Source organism: Danio aesculapii, chromosome 3 (genome assembly GCF_903798145.1).
Source record: "Danio aesculapii chromosome 3, fDanAes4.1, whole genome shotgun sequence".
Taxonomy (NCBI): Eukaryota; Metazoa; Chordata; class Actinopteri; order Cypriniformes; family Danionidae; genus Danio; species Danio aesculapii.
The window spans coordinates 59,274,313-59,293,315 of NC_079437.1; the positions used below are offsets into that span (position 1 = coordinate 59,274,313).

Sequence of the window (19,003 nt, forward strand, 5' to 3'; positions counted from 1 at the left end):
CTTTTCTTAACTGTTTGATGGTTGTGTGTGTTTGCAGACAAGTTAGATGCAGACTACATCTCGCGCTATCTGGGAACACTGACACCTTTCCAGGAGAGCTGCCTCATTCGCCTTCGACAGTGGCTGCAGGAAACGCACAAAGGCAAGGTAGGTGTATTTCAGAGAATTTAGCTATCACTTGACATTACATACACTTGACATCATGCTAGTTACATGCTAATCCATGCTAGAATCATGCTAGTAACATGCTAATTCATGCTAGAATCATGGTAGTAACATGCTAATCCATGCTAGAATCATGCTAGTAACATGCTAATTCATGCTAGAATGATGCTAAAAACATGCTAATTCATGCTAGAATCATGCTAATAACATGCTAATTCATGCTAGAAACATGCTAATTCATGCTAGAAACATGCTAGTTACATGCTAATCCATGCTAGAATCATGCTAGTAACATGCTAATTCATGCTAGAATCATGGTAGTAACATGCTAATCCATGCTAGAATCATGCTAGTAACATGCTAATTCATGCTAGAATGATGCTAAAAACATGCTAATTCATGCTAGAATCATGCTAATAACATGCTAATTCATGCTAGAAACATGCTAATTCATGCTAGAAACATGCTAGTTACATGCTAATTCATGCTAGAATCATGCTAGTTACATGCTAATCCATGCTAGAATCATGCTAGTAACATGCTAATTCATGCTAGAATCATGCTAGTAACATGCTAATTCATGCTAGAATCATGCTAGTAACATGCTAAGTCATGCTAGAAACATGCTAGTAACATGCTAATTCATGCTAGAATCATGCTAGTAACATGCTAATTCATGCTAGAATCATGCTAATAACATGCTAATTCATGCTAGAAACATGCTAATTCATGCTGGAATCATGCTAACAACATGCTAATTCATGCTAGAATGATGCTAAAAACATGCTAATTCATGCTAGAAACATGCTAATTCATGCTAGAAACATGCTAGTAACATGCTAATTCATGCTAGAATCATGCTAGTAACATGCTAATTCATGCTAGAATCATGCTAGTTACATGCTAATCCATGCTAGAATCATGCTAGTAACATGCTAATTCATGCTAGAATCATGCTAGTAACATGCTAATTCATGCTAGAATCATGCTAGTAACATGCTAATTCATGCTAGAATCATGCTAATAACATGCTAATTCATGCTAGAATTATGCTAGTAACATGCTAATTCATGCTAGAAACATGCTAGTAACATGCTAATTCATGCTAGAATCATGCTAGTAACATGCTAGATCATGCTAGAATCATGCTAGTAACATGCTAATTCATGCTAGAATCATGCTAGTAACATGCTAATTCATGCTAGAATCATGCTAGTAACATGCTAATTCATGCTAGAATCATGCTAGTAACATGCTAATTCATGCTAGAATCATGCTAATAACATGCTAATTCATGCTAGAAACATGCTAATTCATGCTAGAATCATGCTAATAACATGCTAAATCATGCTAGAAACATGCTAGTAAAATGCTAATTCATGCTAGAAACATGCTAGTAACATGCTAATTCATGCTAGAATCATGCTAGTAACATGCTAATTCATGCTAGAAACATGCTAGTAACATGCTAACTCATGCTAGAAACATGCTAGTAACATGCTAATTCATGCTAGAATCATGCTAATTCATGCTAGAAACATGCTAATTCATGCTAGAATCATGCTAGTTACTTGCTAATTCATGCTAGTAACATGCTAATTCAGACTCGGCTTTTCAAGCCACCATAAAGTTTGTCCTCAAACTTTAATATCTAGTTAGTAAATCTATCCCAATCCCATCCATCCATCCCAATCTATCCATCCATCCATATCTATTCATCCCAGTCCCATCCATCCATCCATCCATCCATCCGTATCTATTCATCCCAATCCCATCCATCCATCTAAATCCCATCCATTCTTCCATCCATCTTTCCATCCAATAAATATCTATCCCTCCAATAAACATCAGTCCATCGAATAAACATCCATCCATTTTATAAACATCCATCCAATAAACATTTATCCATCCAATAAACATCCATCCATTTAATAAACATCCATCCAATAAAGATCCATCCATCCGTCCAATAAACATCCATCTATCCAATAAACAACTATCCCTCCAATAAACATCCATCTATCCAATAAACATCTATCCCTCCAAAAAGCATCCATCTATTCAATAAACATCTATCCCTCCAATAAGCATCCATATATTTAATAAACATCTATCCCTCCAATAAGCATCCATCTATTCAATAAACATTTATCCCTCCAATAAACATCCATCCATCCATTTAATAACCCCCCGTCCATCTATCCATCCGTCCAATAAACACCACCCATTTAATAAACGTATATCCATCCAATAAATATTCACCCGTCCAATAAACATTCATCCATACATACATGCATCCGATAAACATCCACCCCTCTGTTCATTCATCCATTTAATAAACATCCACACATACATCCATCAATCTATCCATCTAACAAACATTCATCCATCTATCTAACAAACATCCATCCATTTAATAAACACCCATCCATCTATCCATCTTCCAATAAACATCCACCCATCCAATAAACATCCATCCATACATACATCCACCCATCCATCTATTTAATAAACATCCATCCATCCAGTAAACATCCATCAATCCATCTGATAAACATTCATCCATCCATTTAATGAACATCCATTCATTCAATAAACATCCATGCATCCAATAAACATACATATACTGTATCAAATAAACATCCATCCAATAAACATCCATCTAATGAACATCTATCTATGAATCCAATAAACATACATACATCCTTCCATCCAATGAACATCCACCCATCCATCCAATCAACATCTATTCATCCATCCAATGAACATCCACCCATCCATCCAATGAACATTTTATCCATCCATCCATCCATCCATCCATCTACTGTATCCATCCATCCATTAATCATTCTACTGTATCCATCCATCCATTTATCCATCCATCCATCCATCCATCAATCTTCTGTATCCATCCATGAATCATTCTACTGTTTCCATCCATCCAATAAACATCCATCCATCCATCCATCCAATAAACATCCATCCATCCAATAAACATCCATTCATCCATCCATTCATCCATCCATCCAATAAACATCCATTCATCCATCCATTCATCCATCCATCCAATAAACATCCATTCATCCATCCATCCATAAACATCCATCTATCCAATAAACAACCTTGATGAGCTTTCAGAAAACATGGCCTAAAGCGGGTCTATTTATTTTTGAATTAGTTACTAATTTTCATATGTTTACCCATCTCATCAGATTCCTAAAGACCAGCATGTGCTGCGTTTCCTGCGCTCGCGGGACTTTAACCTGGAAAAGGCTAAAGAGGCGTTGTGCCAGACACTCACATGGAGGAAGCAGCATCAGATAGACTTCCTGCTGGACACATGGCAGAGTCCACAGCCGCTGCAGGACTACTACACTGGAGGCTGGCACCACCACGACAAAGGTCACTCTCAATATCATATACTCTTTGTGTGACTGCAGACACTGTTATTTAAAAGCCAACTTTGGATTGGTAAAACTAATAGCAATACATTCCCCTCTCAATCTGTTAGAGGTCCCATGAAATTAAAACAAAGGGTTTTTTTAGATGTTAGTAAGAGTATTTTTAGTTTTTAGGATATCTATAAGATAGAAGAAGAATTTGCATTTAGAAGATATAAAACAGATATAAACATACAAAGCTTGCAGTTTGTCACTTCCACCTAAATGGATCAACATTTTTTGACGTCATACTTCAGTTTCTCATCAAATCTTCTGACCAATCGAATGCTAGTATCTGACATGCTCCGCCCCCTTCAAGACACTTTTCGTTAGATGTGCTTGAGCTCAACCACTCTCACTGGCAGAGCAGTGATAAAAACAAAATGTCATTGGCTGTTTTTTTTATAATATATAAACAGCCAGGGGCTACTCTTTATCCCGCCCTCTCTTCATGTTTTAGTTACGATTTACGTCAAATTTCAAATAAAAAATGCACATTTCAAAGCACTTCACTGGACCTTTAAATTAAGAGTTTGATATGGGTGTAAAAATGTTAACTATATCTTTAAAAAAAAACAATTTACTTATTTATTTATTTTTTAATTCAAGTTTTTAATTGTTTTCTTCTGGTTCATGACAAAATAATACAAACACATATTACACGTGATCACTTGTGGCCTACTTAATGTAAAGCCAGAGTGTATACAGTGGTTACTATGGACAAAAGTACAATATTATTAGAAGAACCTGGTGAGTAGTTTTAAATTGTGTTTCAAGACACCATCACATAAGACCAAAAGTCTTCCCACACTGGGATACATACAGAGACCCCTGCTTTGTCCTTATTATGTAATTTGCAAAGTAAATGTAAATGTTCATATGAAGCTGTTTTAGTCAATAGATTGGTCCATTCTTTTAACTCTAGAATTTTGGGAGTTTTCCAGGGTTTTAAGATGACTCTAGCTGTCACTGAGATCCCCACCATGATGACTGTGAACTCTCCTTTTGTAATATTTGGCATCAGTTCCCTATCTCCCAGTAAGCATAACCTTGGTAACAGTGGTATTAACGGTCCAAGCCATTTACTCAAAATATTTAGGGTTTGGTGCCAAAAAGACTGAACTAGTGAACAGTCCCAAATACAATGAATAAATGTGCCTCTCTCTTTTTGACATTTCCAACAAACATTATTATTTGCCAAACCCATTCTATTGAGTCGGACAGGTGTGAAGTAAAACCTGTGTCCAATTTTATACTGAGTTAATTGTCCTCTTGCTTCTCCTACGTATTTACCGGTGTTTGACAAAATACCTTTCCATTCCTCATCCCCCATTGCATATTTGAACTCTTTTTAACTCCAAGTATCTTGTCTTAAAATGTCACTATGTCATTGTTTTGTCTTAAGATTTGTCTAATGCATATTATAAAAGTTGCGCAAACACACTAATTAAACTAAAGCATAGTCTTGGGTTAATCTAAGCCCTTTTTGAGAAACCTAGGCTATGTATTTTTCTTCAAATAGTCTTTAGTTCATGATTCAGAGGTGTTTTTCTATACATTTATTCTTTCCTCTCTGCTCAGACAATGTTTGATGTTGATAATGCGACTCTGCTGCGGACTAATGTTTACATTTTTAGTAGTTTGAAGTGATCTATCATCTAAGTTTGTCATAATATACAGTATTGCAATCTACCAGTCTTTTTCTTCTGTTATTTTATAGATTTATTTGTGGCAGCTATTAGTAGAGTATAAGTAGACCTGACTCCTTAATATCTGCTAATACTTTTGATGAGTATATATTTATGTACATCAATTATTCTAACCCTAACCTGTAGTTTCAAATGAATATAGTGATATATGATTATATACTTGTTTGTTTACATTATGTAGATGGACGCCCTCTTTATATCCTTCGACTTGGTCAAATGGACACCAAGGGTTTGGTGCGGGCGCTGGGAGAAGAGACCCTTCTGAGACATGTAAGAGTTAGACTAATACACATACTCTAAAATTATCTTATTTATCTATTTTTATAGCAATATAATGCAAATATTATGACTGGGTGATATGTATTTCTATTGAGTAAACAGTTCTTAAGTATTAGTAAAGATAGAATTAGTTTTAAGTATAAGAAAATGTGGTTGTTAAATATTCGGATGCAAGGAAATTTTAAGCAAATATGTTGAGAAATACTCATTTGATTTGGGCTTAAATGCCTTCCGTTTGAAATTCAGCAAATCACCTTGACCAAATCTTTATTGAATTGCTGCCATCTTATTGGCTGATTTAGATATTTGCATTAACAAGCAACTGAACAGGTACTAAAATGGTCTGGCATGGCACTACTTATTTCATTTACTAACTTCTTTGAATTCAGACTGAAGTCCTATATTGCTCTTTACTGTGGTTGAAAATTACTCATATTGTGGTTAAGAGTTTGGTCTTGTCAACTTTTGAGTAGTAAATTGGGAGCTGCAAAACAATCAACATGTAATGTGTTAATACAGTGAGCAATAAAGACAACAGCATTTGATAACCGCATTATAATATGGATAAAAAATTAATTAAAAATAGTTTAGAACTACAAGTGATACTGGCGTCTCGTAAAAAAAGTTAAATCAGAGATGTCCTAAGGCAAAAAGAGGTAATGTTTGGGTTCTGAGCCACCTCAATTTTGGAAATTGTGAAATTCTGGTATAGGCTGCCATGTGTATAATAATTTGGGCAGTCAAAGTTTTTTTTTTAAAATGACCTGAATCAATTAGATATAATTACTAATATCTGTCCTTCTTCATTTTTCACCCAATCTTTAGGTTCTGTCAATCAACGAGGAAGGTCTGAGACGCTGTGAAGAAAACACCAAAATATTTGGAAAACCAATCAGGTATTGAACTCATTCATTCATGATCGAACAGATAATGTATAATATTGGGAATCCAACTCCACTTAAAAAACAAATAACATTACTGAAAATCATTACTTCCCAAAGTTAATGTTTTAAAAATGGTTATTAAGGGTTATTAAAAATGGTTAAGAAATTATTAATAAGAACCGTTCCTTCTCAGTGGCAATAGCAATTGTATTTGTTTTCAACAAATCATCAGAAAGCAGACAGATATCCACAAGCAGACGAAAAATAATGATCATACCTCCTAACAGCCAAATGCCTTTGAAAATAAATGCAGTTGGGGGAAACAAGTATTGAACATGTCACTATTTTTGCTCAGAAATACTATTTCTAAAAGCACTGTTGACTTGAAATTTTCACCGGATGTTGCTAACAACCAAAATTATTCATATATGCAAAGAAAAATGACTAATTAATTTACAAATGCAGTTATGTGTAATAAAATGAAATGATGCAGGGAAAAAAGTATTAAGCTGATGAAGAAAGGGAGGTGTAGAAAGGCAGTGAAAGCTCAGACAGCAGCTGAAATCTTTCAGTAGTTCTTCAGCAGCCCTCTGCCATTCGTCATTGTAAATGAATATTCGCTGCTTTGGTCCAACATCCACATTAGCAGGAGGATGAAGATGAAACCAGGGTGGACATTTCAGAAAGACAATGATCCAAAACACAGCCAAGGAAAATCTGAAATGTATTCAGAGAAAGAAAATCGAGCTGCAGAATGGCCCAGCCAATCACCTGATGTTAATCCAGTAGAAAATACAAATAAAGATCAGATTTGATAGACGAGACCTACAGATTTTTACACTCTGTTGAAGTCTGTGAATTCATGTGACATTTATTCTCCATATGAGAGGCACTTTTAAGCTGCCAGCACCAAAAAAGCCTTTTATATAAAGTATTAAATGCGTTTCAGTAGTTCAGTACTTTCTCCTTGTCATTTCAGTTATTACACATAACTCATCTTTCAGATTTTAGTTTAATTTTATTTGTATGTTTGTATTGTTTGGGTTTTTACCAAAATCTGGTTCAACTCCAAGTCAATAGCTCCTTTAGAAATAATATTCCCTGGAAAAAACATGTTTAATAGTTATTTTCCAAATGTAAGTCTTGAGTCTTACAGCAGGAGAGGGAAGGTGCTTGTCTTAATGCATTTAAGTCTTGATTTTGCGATGAATGGCAAATCCTGATTGGAGGGGCGAAGGGCTCTGGTAGGCTCATACAGTGTCAGTAGCTCACAGAAGTAAATGGGAGTAATATGCTTCTACTTTTTAGTCCCAGTCAGAAGTTCTAAACCCTAGTGGTCCTATAACTTTTCATCTGTTCTCCACTCTGATCAATAATAACTGCTCTTCTACTGTAGCTGCTGGACATGTCTGGTGGATCTCGAGGGGTTAAACATGAGGCATCTGTGGAGACCTGGAATCAAAGCCTTGCTGAGGATGATTGAGGTTGTAGGAGCCAATTACCCAGAAACCCTCGGTCGTCTTCTCATACTAAGAGCGCCCAGAGTGTTTCCTGTGCTCTGGACTTTGGTAAACACAAACACACATACACACTATTCACATTCACCGTTGACTTCCACTGAGACCGGAAACACAAGCTCGTGCCACAATTTTCGCATACCACTGCATTCAAAAGTTCAAGCTTGGTGAACTAATGTGCGTGTGTGCGTGCGTGCGTGCGTGCGTGCGTGTGTGCGTGAAACCAATAGAAGATCAAATTGTGACCTCTCCGTACAAAGATGATTAACACTTTACAACAACATAATAATGATGTACTAATAAATAAATATTACTTTATTATGAACTTATGATGGGTTAAGGAGTGTACTAATCAATAACTAACCATAACCACGTCACATGAGTTAATGTGTGAGTAACGGCTTGTTGCATGTTTGTTAATGAATACATTAAATAACACTTTAGTTTAAGCTGAATGTAAGTCTCAACATGAACTCATAACCTGTTAATGTATCATTATGTCATGACTTTACTTAGAGGGGCACATTATTATTATTATTGTCATTATCTCATTCTTAACAATTCATCGTCTCCTGTTTAAACTGTTCATTTTGATGTAGACTGAACACTTTTTCTATTGCTCTTTCAATGTAAACATGAATTGAAATGCATGACCTTTCCATTTTAAACAAGAATGATGTAATAATGAGTTAATTATAATGTGCCCCTCCAAGTAAAGTCATTACATAATGAGACATTAACAGGTCATGAGTGCATTTAAACGAATATTTTTTCTCATAGAGCGAGTTAGCTTAAACTAACATGTTAATTAATACATTCATTAACAAACATGATCTCACAATAATTATAGTAGCCGTACTAATTAATTAGGTGTAATAATTAGGTAGCCATTATTCACACATGAACTCTTGTGACTCATGTTGTAGTTAACGTTAGGTCATGATTAGCGCATTCCTTAAGTCATCATTAGTTCATAAGTAACATTTTGTTCACATATTAGAAGATTGTTAATTATGTACTGTTACTGTAAAAATTTACCCAAAAATGTAAAAGATGAAGCAATCATTTTGTTGTGCCATCTTGTTTAATCCCACCATTTTACGCAGGACCTTTTGACAGAATTTTGCATGCTCAAACTCAAAAATCAAAATATTTTATATTTCTGCGATTGCAATGTGAATACAATATCACCAGATGACTAAAACGGCTTTATTTGGAAAGAATTCTCAATATTAGATTGATTGCCCTACTGAAAAAAAAACGGCTTAAATCAGCCTAGGCTGGTTGGCTGGTTTTAGCTGGTCGACCAGCCTGGTTTTAGAGGGGTTTTGGCCATTTCCAGCCTGGTCTTAGCTGGTCAAGCTGGAAAATGACCAGCTAAAACCAGCTTGAACAGCCTAGCCAGGCTGGGAGCCCAGCCAAAACCAGCCATGTCCAGCTTAAATCAGGCTGGTCAAGCTGGTTTTAGCTGGATTTAGCTGGTGATTTTCTAGCCTGACCAGCTAAGACCAGGCTGGAAATAGCTGGAAACCAGCCTGTAAATGGCCAAAACCCCTCTAAAACCAGGCTGGTCAACCAGCTAAAACCAGTCAACCAGCCTAGGCTGGTTTAAGCTGGATTTTTCAGCAGGGTGGGGTGATTTATTTATTTATATATTTATTTTTTAGGAGAGTGAGTCTCTCTCTAAATTACAAGCATAGATAAATACAATATAGCAGAGATAAAAGTGACTTGTAGTTTTCTGGAGAATCTAACAGTATTCAGGTACAGTTATTGATATTAATATAATCTTGATCAAAGTTAAAAACATTATAATTTCTTGTGGCCAGATCTTTTAAACTCTGAAATATTGAAGTGTTCACACTAGAGGTGTAAACCTTTACTGGTCTCACGGTTTGGTTACGATTATCATGCCATCAATTCGGTTCAATTCGATATTTCGGTGCATCACGGTGCATTGACGATGCTTTCCATACACGGTGTTGTATTTTGGGGGGTGGCTATAACAAGCTATAACACACACACACACATGCCACGCGCACTTGCTTGCTCGGGAGCTATATTGTGAGACCGCCCACTCCTGTTAAAATTACACCAGAGTTACCGACCGCTCCCGAGCTTTTATTCTGAAATTTATTCCCGCGCCGCAAGAAATTTGGTCGGGTCCTGCGACAATGCACAGGTACAGTCGCGGGAATGCATACAGCCGAGAGGAAAAGAAAGGGGAGAAAAAGTCACGCCAGCAGGTGAAATGGGCCACAGTCAGCAAGCTAAGCTGAGCTAAACTGCCGCTCTAGGCAAAGGACGATCACGCCGCCCTCAACCCGAAAGTGAAAACGAAAGGGACCCGCTAGTAAAGTGAGGACGCAGGTGGTGAGGAAGGTGTCGCGGACGCCACGGCGGCCGCCTAGGTTGCCCCTATGGACGCGCCGGCCCTGGCTACAGTGAGAGAGAGAGAGAGAGAGAAATGGAGTACTTTCATTCCCTCAATCGCAGAGAAATAGGGGCTTCTGCTGTAAGTGCCAGTGAAAGACTTTCCAGAAAACACACACAGTGAAATTAAGTAGTTGGCGCCTGCAGTGTTGTAAATACCCGCGCTCGCCTCCCTCCCGACAGAGCGCATATGAGATAAATGATGTCAGTACATAATAACCGGTTATGATTATTACTGAACCGATACCGAATTGTCCGCGTCTGCATCGCGGTGCACCAAAGAAACAATAAATTTTGACACCCCTAGTTCACACATTCACAGGCCTTAAAGGGATGGTTTAATTTACTCACTTTTTTTACTTCACTTGCTTCGAATGTTTAGGAGTTACCATGTGTTCACACCTAAAGTGGTGAGAGTGTCAAAGTAGCCTGGAAACCATCTATTTTAATTGAAGCGTTGATTAGCACGTGTTCGCTAGGGTGGGTGTCGAGGAGAGTTGAAATTAAGACTTTATAGTAATGAGCTGTGATGCGGTTCGGCAGCAAACAGTCGAACCAGACGTCCACCACTTGAGAGGAGTCCATAGAACACTGTCACTGTAAACTTTGGTTCTGACCATAGTTGTTCCCAAGGGTTTGATTATCGCGGTCGCCGGAATTTCCAATTATTTACGATATTTTCTAACAGGGACATACATTTTAAAAAGTTACTGGGAAATTGATTTGCATTAATGTTTTTTTTTTTTCTCTTAAAAAAACGCGGGAATCTCATGCTAACTATAACGAGAGTGCAAAACAGTAATGCTGCTTCAGAATATTTTAGACATGGACCCATATTGAATAAGTGGAGAAAGCCACACCACACGCAAACAACTTGTTCTTCCATCGTTAAATGAAGTTGATCAACAAAGTTTTCACACTAGAAAGCATGTTTTTATACGATAATGTAACAGATTTGCTGCAGCGGCCCCTTTAAATACGAGATTAATGTAGTGAATTTTGATGCTCTCATCTAGAGAGCGAAAGGCAAACCGCGTTGTCGCCAGGGCAGCCAGAGCGAACTGTAATGCTCTCGCCGCCTTTGGTGTGAACGCACAGTTATTAAAAATATCTTTAAGTGTTCAACATAAAAAAGAAACTCCTAAAAACAAGTGAAGGGTGAAATGAAAATAGCTTAATTTTAGGGTGAACTATCAGTTTAAAAACGCATTCAACTCTGTATTGATTATAATCAACTATCATCCCAACTCAACATTGCAGATCCTGCTGTTTGACTGTTGCGGATGCACACGTTACGATATCGATGCTCAAACGAAATGTTTTGCAGCTCTACTTAAAGATATAGTTCACCCTAAAATTAAAATGTACTCACCCTCGACTTGTTTCAAACCAGTTTGACTTTTTGGTATCGCTTTATTTTGTTAGTCCCTTTTACACATTATTTGCATTGCAACTGCATGCCAAAAGTTCTCATTAGAGTATTCGTAGACTGTAAGGTTGGAGTTAGTGTAAGTTGACACGCACTTGCAAGGTTTATTATAGTCAGGAGAATGTCTGTTGGTGGAGTAGTGTAAAGAGATTTTAAGCAGACGCTCTACTAATACTCTAACGAGAATTTTTGGCATGCAAATGGGTTAAAGGAACCATCAAAACAAAATCAGTGGTTACTGGTTTCCAACATTGTTTAAAATCTCCACAATCTCAAACTAGTGTGGCAAGTGAGCGTGTGAGTAAATAATGGCAAAATATCCATCTTAGGGTGCACTGTCCCTTTAAAACAAAACAGAAATGCAGAGAAATTGTTTAACGTATTGGGAAATTCTACGATAATAATATATTCAGTCTCTGTTTAATGGGTGCAAATGGCACGACTGACCCATCAGAATTAAATGTCATGTTAATGCGGACTCGTTCCACTGGCCTGACCTTTGTTAATTACTGGGCAGCTGTAAATGTCATGTTTGCCTGTGTGTGTGTGTGTGTGTGTGTGTGTGTGTTAGCAGTGCTAATGAAAAATCAGCTGCTGATCTACGTCGCACATTGTTCTGCCATCAGGTCAGTCCATTCATTGATGAGAACACACGGAAGAAGTTCCTCATCTATGCCGGGAATGACTACCAGGGGCCTGGAGGTCTGGTGGACTACATAAACAAAGACTGCATACCCGACTTCTTGGGAGGAGACTCTATGGTAAGTCTTAAAATCTGCTGCTGGTCTCGTGAGCTGGTTACAAACCTGATGTGCTATTGAGGTGTTGTAGAAGATTGAGAGTGTTGAGTCTTGACCAAGATTGTCAAAAAATATAAAAAATAAAATTGGTGTGGTAGTCCATCAGTGTTTGCACGTAGAGTGTTGGCTGCGTGCTCAAAAACGGTAATCATTTTTTTTTTTTTTTGGAAACAATAGGAGTACGTGCCCGCGCTCTGTACGGGAATACAGTTTGTGTAGCGGAAACGCTAAACTGAGGGGAAACGGGGGAAGTTGAACTAGACAACACACTGTTGTGGTTTTTAGCAAATGCTAATAATGTTACATTTGTGCATTGAGCAGTGAAAAGTTTCCCTTTGTTCTGCCGCTGTTTCAAAAAGACATCTTTGTTGTTTATTATTTATTATTTTTATATTCCAACAAATTCTTAATATCTTATTGTATTCAGGTTTGTGTCCTAATATCCTAATGTAAATATGATAGAAGTAAACCTTTTCTGCTTTTTGTTTATTTATGTTTCGAATATTTAGAGAAGTTTTACTGTTCATAATCAAACCTTGTTTTTCCCTTAAGGTATAAAATGTCAAAATTAAAGATCAATAAACTTAAAACATGGCTTTTGTGTTTTTTATGCTTAGATAATAATATAGTAATAATATATAGTTTATATAGTAATTAAATTGGCTAATAAAAAAAGTTTGGTTTTTATTAAATTTATAAAAAATAACCACACAACTAATCGATTATTGAAATACTCTGTAGTTGCAGCCCTACTTAAAACAAATTATTAAATTTAATTGATTTAAAAAATATAGAATTAAAATTGTGTAATCGACTTTTTCGTTTAAAAAAAAAATCCATGTATTATCCATGTTCTTGAAAATTCTTGCTGATTCTTGATTATTCTAGCTGCTCCTTGATTATTTTTTGCTGGTTCTTGAAGATCCTTGCTGATTCTTGATGATTCTAGCTGCTCCTTGATTATTTTTTGCTGGTTCTTGATGATTCCTGCTGGTTCTTGAAGATTCTTTGCTAGTCCTTGATGATTCTAGCTGGTTCTTGAAGACACTGATTCTTGATTATTATTTGCTTGTTCCTGATGATTCTTTGTTGGTCCTTGATGATGCTTGCTGGTTCTTGAAGACACTTGCTGGTACTTGATGATTCTTTGCTTGTTCTTAATGTTTCTTTGCTGGTTCTTTATGATTTTTTGCTGGTCCTTGATGATGCTTGCTGGTTCTTGAAGATGCTTGCTGGTCCTTGATGAGTCTTTGCTGGTTCCCAATGAGTCTTTGCTGGTCCTTGAAGATTCTTTTCTGGTCCTTGATAATTCTTGCTGGTTCTTGAGGATTCTTACTGGTTCTTGGTGATTTTTTTTTATTATTTTATTTATTTTTTTTTTATTATTTATTTATTTTTTTAAGCTTGTTCCTGATGATTCTTTGTTGGCTCTTGAAATTTTTTTACATTATCCTGATGATTTTTTGCTGGTCCTTGATGACGCTTGCTGGTTCTTGATGAGTCTTTGCTAGTTCTTGAAGATTCTTCGCTTAATCCTGATGATTCTTTGCTGGTCCTTGATTATTCTTTGCTGGTCCTTCATGATTCTTTGCTGGTTCATGATGAGTATTTGCTGGTTCTTTGCTGGTCCTTGATTATTCTTTCTGGTCCTTGATGATGCTTGCTGGTTCTTCATGATTCTTCACTTGTTCCTGATGATTTTTTGTTGGCTCTTGAAGATTCTTCGCTTGATCCTGATTATTCTTTGCTGGTTCATGATGAGTATTTGCTGGTTCTTGCTGGTTATTTGCTGGTACTTGATGGTTCCTTGCTGGTCCTTGATTATTCTTTCTGGTCCTTGATGATGCTTACTGGATCTTCATGATTCCTCACTTGTTCCTGATGATTCTTTGTTGGCTCTTAAAGATTCTTCGCTCAATGCTGATGATTCTTTGCTGGTTCTTAATGATTCTCTGCTGGTCCTTGATGATTATTTGCTGGTCCTTGATGAGTCTTTGCAGGTCCTTGATGAGTCCTTGCTGGTTCTTGGTGATTCTTTGCTGGTCCTTGATGAGTCTTTGCAGGTCCTTGATGAGTCCTTGCTGATTCTTGGTGATTCTTTGCTGGTCCTTGATGATTCTTTGCTGGTCCTTGATTCTTGCTGGTTTGTGAGGATACTTACTGGTTGTTGATGATTCTTTGCTTGTTCCTTAAAATTCTTGACTCAACACGGGGAACCTCACCCGGCCAGACACGGAAAGATTTTGACAGATTTATGGCTCTTTCTCGATTCTGTGGGTGGGGGTAGTTGGTGGAGCAATTTTTTTGGTTGATTTTCATAACGAACAAGACTCTGGCATGCTAAATAATTACACTGCGCCATGCAGTCAGCGTTTGCATCTTCTTAGATCGACAAGTACATTAACATACAACATTAAAACTCTTAGCAACTTCCGGTTCAAACTGACTCTTATGGTTCTTGTTGGTTCTTTGCTGGTTCTGATGTGAAGTTGCTGTTTTGTTTTCAGGAATCAGGATAGCATGTTCAGAAAAATAGTCTAGTTTTACTCATTGTGTTGCAAAAACATTTTATAATACTCAAAAGCAATACTGCAGTGTTGTGGGCTCTTAAATTCCAACATCAACATAATATGAAATTGAGCTGGTGTGTCTTTGGGAAAGCCATGATACTATATTGATAAATGTGAGGTCATCAAACTGGAAAATCAGGCAAAGCAGAACATTAAGTGGACAAGCCGTACACCCAACAAGACAAACAAGACATTTTCAAATAATCATTTGCATATTTACAGTATTTATGAATACTGTTTCCTATGTAAATATTTATTCTAAGAACAGTGTTTGTGACGGTCGGTTTGTGTCTGATGTATTTTTCGGTTTCATTTGGTTCCTTTGTTTCCTCCCTGTGTTCGAGTCATTTTTTTAATTAATTAATTTTTTGGGCTGGTTTACTTGTTTACTAGTTATGCTCAGCTGATTCATTTGATTCCTCTGTTTTTTGTTCCTTGTTTCTTCTTGTTGTTTTATAGTGTGGTTTGCATTCCTTTTGTTGCGTGCTTGCCAGTGTTTTTATGTGTTCATTGATATTTAAAGAGAATTAGGTCCCTTCTCTTTTCTCCTTTGTGGAACCACAGCATTAATATCAAGGTTTGGTATTCATGTAAATGGGTAGCTTTTAGCCATTTATTATTTGTTCTTGATATAATTTTCATGTTTTTTTTGACTTTGTCATCAGTTATATGCTAATACGTTTTGTATTTATACTGGGTGATTTAATCAGATCCTTTTCCATTTATCCACCATTTTATTTTATTATATTTTATATTGACTTGTGTGATTTTTTTTTTATTTTTTATTTATTTTTTTTTTTTTTTTAATTTATTTATTAATTTTTTTATTAATATAATTTTTTTTTTGTAAATGTATTTTATTATTTTTTTTAAATAATAATTTAATAATTTCATTATTTTTGTACATGTATTAATATTATTTTTTATTATATCATGTTTACATTTATTAATTTTAATTATTAATTAAAATTTTGTACATGTATAGTTCTTTTTTATTTTTATTGTTTTTACATGTATTTTTTACAGTTATTAATTTTTTTATTTTTTATCGATTTTTACATGTTAATATTTTTATTATATTTTTACACGTTATTTTTACACAATTATTTTTTTATTTATATTTTTATTATTTTTTACATATCTTTTTTACTTTATTATAGTTTTACACATTATTTTTACACATTAATTATTTTTTTATTTATATTTTTATTATTTTTTACATATCTTTTTTACTTTATTATATTTTTACACATTATCTTTACACATTAATTATTTTTTTATTTATATTTTAATATTTTTTACATGTCTTTTTTATTTTTACATGTATTTTTGCCAGCATTATTATTATTATTATTATTTTATTTTTTAAATAAAAAAGTAAATGTATTTACTTTGTTTCTTAATTTTACTGTATTTATTATTTTTATGCATTATTATTTTTCATATATTTTTGATATATTTTTTTACTTGTTTTTAATATTTTACATGTATTTGTTTATTATTTTGTTATTCTCTGGTACATCCCAGGACACGTTTAGCTGTACAGTATTTATTCAGACATAAATTATAACAGCGTTTTATCACACTAACCCGTATGTCTGTGTCTTTTTGTTGAATGAATTCAGTGTGACGTTCCTGAGGGTGGCCTGGTCCCCAAATCTCTGTACCGTACAGCTGAGGAGCTGGAAAATGAAGAGGTTAAACTGTGGAACGAAACCATCTACAAGAGCGCCAGTGTGTTAAAAGGGGCTCCACACGAGGTACTCGAATGTCAAGAATGTACACAACACTCTGTACTTTGGATGTCAAACTTCAAATGCATAGATGTTGATCATTGATGCCATCTAGTGGTTATGAGGTGGCATGAAATGTAGAGTTCAAACACTGCAAAAGTTCTGAAAATATGTTCATTTGTGCAGTTTAATAATGCATTCTGATTGTGTTAGAAGAGTGAAAATATTTATCAATGATTTCCTTTGATTTTGTGGGTGTGAATCTGACTTGAATTAGAAAAATTATTTGTAGGTTGTACCCCAATTTTTATTTATTTATTTTTTTTATTGATAAATTCGATGTTATTTTTATATTGTATAGTTTTTTTTATTATTATTTTAATTACATTTTATTGTTTTTTATATTTTCTGTTTTGCTTTATTTTTATTTTAATATTTTATTGTTTTATTATGAAAATAAATTATTGTTTTATTGTATTTGGTTTTGTTAATATTTAATTGTTTTATTTTATTGCTTTTCTATTTTATTTTAAAATTTAATTGTTTGCTTTTATTTTGTTTAAATTATTTTAATAGTTCATTGTTTTATTGTTTTGTATTTTATTTTATCATTTTGTTTTGTTTTATTGTTTTATTTTATTGTTTTGCTTTATTTTATTTTATTTTTTTTAATTTTTGTTTTATTTTATTGTTTCATTGTCTTATTTAATTTTATTATTTAGTTTAATTGTTCGTTGTTTTATTGTATTTTGCTTTTATTTTATTATTTCAATGTTTTATTTTGTTTTAATTATTGTTTTGCTTTTATTTTTTGTTTTATTTAAATATTTCATTGTTATTAATTTTTATTGTTTATCTAATTTAATTTTAATAGCTCATTGTTTTATTGTGTTTTGTTTTATTTTAAAATTTCATTGTTTTTCTTTATTTTATTTTTACATTTCATTTATTTTATTGTATTTTGTTTTATTGTATTTCATTGTTTATTTAATTTAATTATATTTTATGTATACCCTTTAGTTTCATATAGTAGTCTTTTTTTTAATGGTGAACAAAACGGTGACTATGTTACATCCAGAATAGGATGCATTAGTTAATAGTGCACAACACAAATAAAAGAAAAATGCCTCTGTTGATGTTTTCAGGTGCTAATAGAGATTACAGATGTGTCGTCTGTCATCACGTGGGACTTTGATGTGTGTAAAGGCGACATGATCTTCAATATCTACCACTCCAGAAGAGCTCCTCAGCCTGTTAAAAAAGAGGGTTTGAGTGCACACAACCTGGCCTGTCCTGCTGGAAACAACGTCCAGTTCATTGACCGATCCTGGATGCTCGGCCAGGACTACAGTATGGTGGAGACGGCCCTCACCTGCAGAGAGGGAGAGAGTGTACAGGTCAGACCCTAAGATTAAAACTACATTAAATTAAGGTTAAACCTGCTTTTAGCAGTTTTTTGTGTTTTTTTAGTGTTCCTCTAAAAAGGATTTTGTCTGGATAATACCTCTAACTTTGTCCTGTTCTCCACATTTTCTCTTCAGGGCTCTCATGTGACACGCTGGCCTGGTTTCTACATCCTGCAGTGGCGTCTTTACAGCACTCCGTCCTGCTCGTCCTCCAGTCGGCCGCGTGTAGATGATGTGCTGGCGTCTCTGCAGGTCTCCTCACACCGATGCAAAGTCATGTACTTCACTGAGGTGCTGCAGTCTGCTGACTTCAGGTCTGTGCATTTACACATTCACAGCTAACTCCTTGAGCACTTGCAGTTGAAGCGAGAGTTGTTAACCCTCCTGTATATTTTTTCCCCGGTTTAGACGTCTACTTGACATCCCTGTTTAGACATCCATTAGATGCCTCCCTGTTTAGACGTCCATTAGATGCATCCATGTTTAGACATCCATCATGTTTAGACGTCTATTTGACATTCATGTTTAGACATTTATTAGATATCCATGTTTAGACGTCTATAAAACACATCTGTTTAGATGTTTATTAGATCCCTGTTTAGACGCATTTGTTTAGACATTTATTAGACCTTTGTTTA

General features: G+C 35.1%; 1 protein-coding gene across 1 annotated transcript in view; it reads left to right on the forward strand.

Moving 5' to 3' along the window:
* The window catches only part of LOC130221749 (SEC14-like protein 1), a 43,800-nt gene that overhangs the window by 23,331 nt on the left and 1,466 nt on the right, over positions 1 to 19,003 (forward strand). The window contains exons 7-15 of the mRNA XM_056454335.1: positions 38 to 147; positions 3,378 to 3,567; positions 5,496 to 5,584; positions 6,419 to 6,489; positions 7,874 to 8,045; positions 12,483 to 12,617; positions 16,852 to 16,986; positions 18,105 to 18,356; positions 18,501 to 18,679. Coding sequence (XP_056310310.1) covers positions 38 to 147; positions 3,378 to 3,567; positions 5,496 to 5,584; positions 6,419 to 6,489; positions 7,874 to 8,045; positions 12,483 to 12,617; positions 16,852 to 16,986; positions 18,105 to 18,356; positions 18,501 to 18,679 — 1,333 coding nt within the window. The remainder of the gene's footprint in view (positions 1 to 37; positions 148 to 3,377; positions 3,568 to 5,495; positions 5,585 to 6,418; positions 6,490 to 7,873; positions 8,046 to 12,482; positions 12,618 to 16,851; positions 16,987 to 18,104; positions 18,357 to 18,500; positions 18,680 to 19,003) is intronic.